Raw genomic sequence first — 5,273 nt, forward strand, 5'->3', positions numbered from 1 at the left:
GAGATTTTTTTTTTTATTTGATAGAAACAATCACTCTTCTTATGTATTTTTATGAGAATATTAGAGAAAACACATATGAATCCACTAACTTTTAAAATAAAGAAAAAAACCAATCGAAGCACATCGTTTGTTTGTAATAACGTTATTTTGGGAACCCTAAGAACATAAAAATAATGACTTTCACCTGGTGATGCCGACTGCAAAGCCAAATAGTTTCGGTCGAAGGCGATGTTTGGTGTATGGTGGGACCTGAACATCTGCAGTCTTTACATCTTGGGGGAGAGGAAATAAAAAGCAGCGCTTCAGTGAAATATCTAGGTGTTATCCTAGATGCTAAATTAAAATTGGAATGCGCACCTAGATTCAATAATCAGCAAGACCAAAAAAAATGCGTCAATTTCCTCTCTCTCAAAAATACAGTGACATTAACATCGAATTGTCCGTCACTCAAAATTGGATCAACTCGATTGTCTGAAAATTCCTAGTTCAGGACTAAATTCACGAGTATTATAAGAGTATTCCTTTTCCCTGTAATGACAGGAAGTCAACCTCCCAAATCTATACTAATGCTAAAAAGTATCATAACTAGGATTGGGCGACCTTTAGAAAAAATCGATTTTGACGAATGCATTTTCTAAACGGCGTAGGGACCGATTCACTGATTAAATCGATTCCAAAGAATCGATCTTCGCTGAATCAATATTTGAAAAATCAAATGCTTTTTTTTCATTTTTATTACTTATTCAAACATGGAATAATCATTTCACATATTAATATTTTATTTTGATTCTCAGAATGAAGGTCTAAAAAATTGTATTTTCCGGGGCACTTTTCTTGTACTTTATTTGTAATGACCATACTTACAAAACTGTTCCTTCTAAATTTACGACCACTAATTTGACAACATTGAAAGGGATCCAATGTTTATGGAATTAGTCATGTGAGTTTTGGTGAGATTAAAATCAATGTTCACTGAAAAACAAATTACAAAAAAAAATTCTGCGATCGATTTTACCAATTTTTAGGAGTACAAAAAATCGGAAAAACTCCACAAAAATAATTATAATAATTTAAATAAGGTAACATATATTGAAGTATATTCGTTGTTTATCATTTCAATCTATTATTTGATAATGAAAGCAAAATTTTATGAATCATACAATTCTTGTTTAAACTTTTTTTTTGTTTCCATTTGACCGCTTGCTAAAACAAATTCTGAATCTCATACATATTGATTATCGTATTCATTGAGAAATAGCATTCGGTTCGGTAATGCATGACTTTATGTATAAAATGTTAAACATCGTTAATTTATCAACCAATATCCCTCTTCCATGGACCGGTTTAGAATATTATTCCCAACGCATGTATTCTTAATCAAGAGCAGTGCATACTAATAAGAAAGTCGAGAAGAGATTTTACACAACAGGTGTCTGACACATCTACCACGGGCTCCGAAGAGTCTCGTTTTGCAAAACAAATATTATATAAGCGTTTATGTTTTTTCCAATATGTTTCCAGGAGGTTTAACCTTTGAGGAGCTATTTTCACGAAAATTTATCTTTCAGAGCGGATAATTTTCGTTCACATAAATTTGAAATGATTCTGCTTCGACTATGATAAATATATATATAAAAAGCTGAACAATATGATATGTTTCACCCTATCCATGGAACAAAAATCATCGTGCTCCACCCTATATTAACGTCCAGAGGACAATAAATTCAAATCACCAAATTCTAAGAACATAAGATTAGAGATGATACTTTTTATATGCACCGTTCTGGACTTTTTCCCCTCCCTTTCATCTTAATTATTTCAACACAGAAAGAGGCCGAGGAGTAATAAAGAACCGCATTTTAATACTATAACAAACATCATCTCGTATTTCAAACAATTTTTTAAATAAGAAGTTTTCAAATGTCAAAGGTTCAATACCAGTATTCAGTAAACACAACAATAATGAGAAGACAGCTCCTGAGTTTTCCTTCGGGATATTGCTATAAAATACTTTGACTTTCTCAGAGAAGCATCAGTTACGTCCCGGCCACCGTGCAGGATCAAATACCTTCGTTCTCTTTTATCTCGAGAAAATATTTCGAAACTATGAAGGTAAATGAAACATCAACTATCTAATAAATAAAAAAAAATTACATTACATAATTTCTGTTCCAGGTCATCTGCTTTTTCACTTTGATTGCGCTCGTCGTAGCTGCTCCACAGTTTATCCCCAGAAGTGATCTGGACAATTCGCAAACAGTTGGATTGGGATACAGTGGACTAGGATACAACGAAATTGGAAACACTGGCACAGGCGCCATTGGATACAGCGCACTCGGATCCACAGGCATCGGATACACTGGAACTAGTAACGTAGGATACAGTGAACAAGCATCTACTGGTCTAGGATACAGTGGTCTCGGACACCCTGGAACAAGATCCATAGTATATGGTGGACACGGAACCACAAACCTTGATTACACTGGAATAGGGACCATCGGATACGGACGACTCGCTTCTACCGGTGTCGGTTACAGTGGTGCAGGATATAGCGGAGCAGGTCTGCATGGAACCGGTGTTGGAATTGGTAATATCCACACTATTCCAACCGTTGGCACCGCCGGTTATGGCTATGGGATAGTATACTAGATCGTTTCTTGAACTCTACATCACAAAAGAATGAAGTGTTGAATAAATATCAGAAAACAGAAAACAACGTAATTTAGTCATATGTAGAAGAAATGAAAGTCGTACTGGGAATAATTCAACTATGTACCGTATTTCAGATATCAGCAATATTCGCCTATCTAAACGAATGATATGAAAATCTTTGGGATCACCCAGAAGCATCAAACGTATCAAGAACATTGGTATCCTCCACGATCTAGGCTTGGTCAAAATATGGGTTTATTCTTTTCACCGGAATCTCTTCTGAAGATATTCGCCTTTCATTGCCTTACAACGATCTTCTTTTGCTGAAAATTCTATAGGATTGAACCAGGGCGAGCAGCGTAACATATGTTTTATATACAATCTCAAAACAAAATAGAGTCTTCAAAGCGTCAGCCGTGTTGCGTCGGATGAGTCCAAATGAAGCGTGCCCTTTGGCGATCATCGGAGAGATGTGATAATTGAATTCGACTTTGAAGTCAATCTCCATTCCATGAGGCCTACGTCTTCCATTTTAACAACAGCAATCCAATATGGAACATTTTCCTATGCTTTGGAAAAATCCATATAGACAATTAAAAATTCTTCAAACCAAATAAAATTTAATACTCTCACATGACAGCTATCTAACGACCACATGAAGTCTTCTCTGTATGAATCCTCACTTCCTAAATTTTGAAGCTAGGTTAAGTTGCTTTCTCATAGGCACTCTTACGAGAAGCACTCCGCTATTACTTACAGCTTCTGCGAGATAAGACGTTCTTTTGGTGAACTTATTGAGACATTCTCTTGACATTATCGAGGCTTTTAGACAATTTATTCTCGTGAATTTTTAAACCTTCCGACAGTTTGAATTATATTCTGTCTACAAGAGAGCGAATAACGATGAAAAGACTGATTTAAACTGATTTTTTATACGCATATTTTTCGCCATGTTTATTAATTTTCCAAAAATTCGGATTATTAAACTTTTGTGATGGCAACTCATAAGGTGCAAATGTGTGTACACCCAAAATTGTTTTTTAGCTAATGTTTTGTCATCCCAATTTATGACATTAAATGAGACATAACATAACAGAAAATGTCATGGCTCACAAATACTGGTAAGAATTTGTATAATATACATGGTACAGCAATATAAGATTAATACGAGCGAGCAAAACAAAAGACAAATAAGCTTTCCGCATACCTTGCCACATACACGGCCCAGACCGAGATAGATATTGTTCTCCTTCATGCGCTCTTTTTTTACTCCTAGAAAACACTTTCCAACTTCATTATATAATAAGGTGCAATATTATCACGTATTTGCTGAACACCTGCCAAAGCATCATTAGCCATGTGGATAGCGTGGACGTTTCGCTGAGCAGATAAAATTGAGTGTACAATTCATGTTTTTCTTAAAAAAATAATTTGAAATCAGTTCAGAAATGTTAACAGATAACAAAAATCAATCCCCTAGTATTTGGTATGACCCCCTTTGGCGTCCAACACTTCCCGCAAGCGACGAGGCGAGGTTTCTGGTCACTGTAGACGGAAGTGCCTCCCAGATCTCCGTAATCGTCGATTTGAGTTCCGCTTTGTTCCCTGGATTTTTTTATTCTTCATTTCTTGATTTCGCACCATAGATACTCAATAGTGCTCAAGTCCGATGATTGCGGAGGTGTTTTGAGTTGATTGTGACATTATAGAGCTGGTATTCCCGCAAGATGAGGTCAGTTTGCTTCGGGTAATTATTCTGTTGAAAGTAGTAATCACTAGGGAGACCCAATTTCTGAACCGGAGACTGCATGTTACGTTTCAGGAAGATCAATTAAGCCGTCTTGTCCATCGCCGAATCGATTAACTCCATGGTACCAGTTCCAGAAGTCACCAATGTACCATACATCAACTGACTACCGCTGCCGTGTTTTACCGTTGGAAACAAATACTGAACCTGGAGTACCGATCCTGGTTTCCGTCACACCATCTGTCCTCGATCCGGTTCAAAGAGATTGGTTTTCATCTCATCCGTATAAAAGACCTATAACCTGATTTCCTGGTTCCTTAATGACACACCGGAAGAGTGAGTCAAGTGCCATAGGAAAAACACATTGCACTCACACAACAGAACAACAGAACATACCGCACCTTGGCTGTGGCTAACCGGGAAGATAAATGAAAGTGGTCAGTGGGTATAATTTATCTCCATTCTCTCCAGAATACCGGTACTCATGGAGGAAGCTCACTCGTCTTGGAGGATATAAAAGAGAGATGGGCTCTCTCATTGCAGGAACGATAACAGCAAACTGCGCGCGCACCAAATGGCTGAGTAGCCAGAATAGCACCAGCCTTCTTCCGCCCTGACCACGCTACGCCAGATGCCCAGACACCAGATTTCAGCCCAAATCAGCCAACCCGGATACACTACACAATTTTACATACATACACATACACATACACTGAATAAATATTGTAAATAGAAATCTTATCGTGTTCATCATTTTATGGTACAGCTCATTATTACTTCTGTGTTGAATGACTCAGGAATTAGTCGGTGGTTCCCAAGACTTCGGACCTGGGCGTTGCCTTATAGAGGGCACTTGGGTCGGGTGACTAGAGAT

The 5,273-nt window shown here is 37.3% G+C and overlaps 1 protein-coding gene across 1 annotated transcript; it reads left to right on the forward strand.

Annotated features, from left to right (window-relative positions):
- Window positions 1-2,021: 2,021 nt before the first annotated feature.
- On the forward strand, window positions 2,022-2,717 carry LOC129771822 (spidroin-1-like). Its single transcript, XM_055775885.1, has 2 exons — window positions 2,022-2,112; window positions 2,176-2,717. Exons 1-2 carry the CDS (start codon window positions 2,107-2,109, stop codon window positions 2,647-2,649), a joined length of 480 nt encoding a protein of 159 aa, XP_055631860.1. The 5' UTR covers window positions 2,022-2,106; the 3' UTR covers window positions 2,650-2,717.
- The last annotated feature ends 2,556 nt before the right edge of the window (window positions 2,718-5,273 follow it).

Source organism: Toxorhynchites rutilus, chromosome 2 (genome assembly GCF_029784135.1).
Source record: "Toxorhynchites rutilus septentrionalis strain SRP chromosome 2, ASM2978413v1, whole genome shotgun sequence".
NCBI classification, from domain to species: Eukaryota; Metazoa; Arthropoda; class Insecta; order Diptera; family Culicidae; genus Toxorhynchites; species Toxorhynchites rutilus.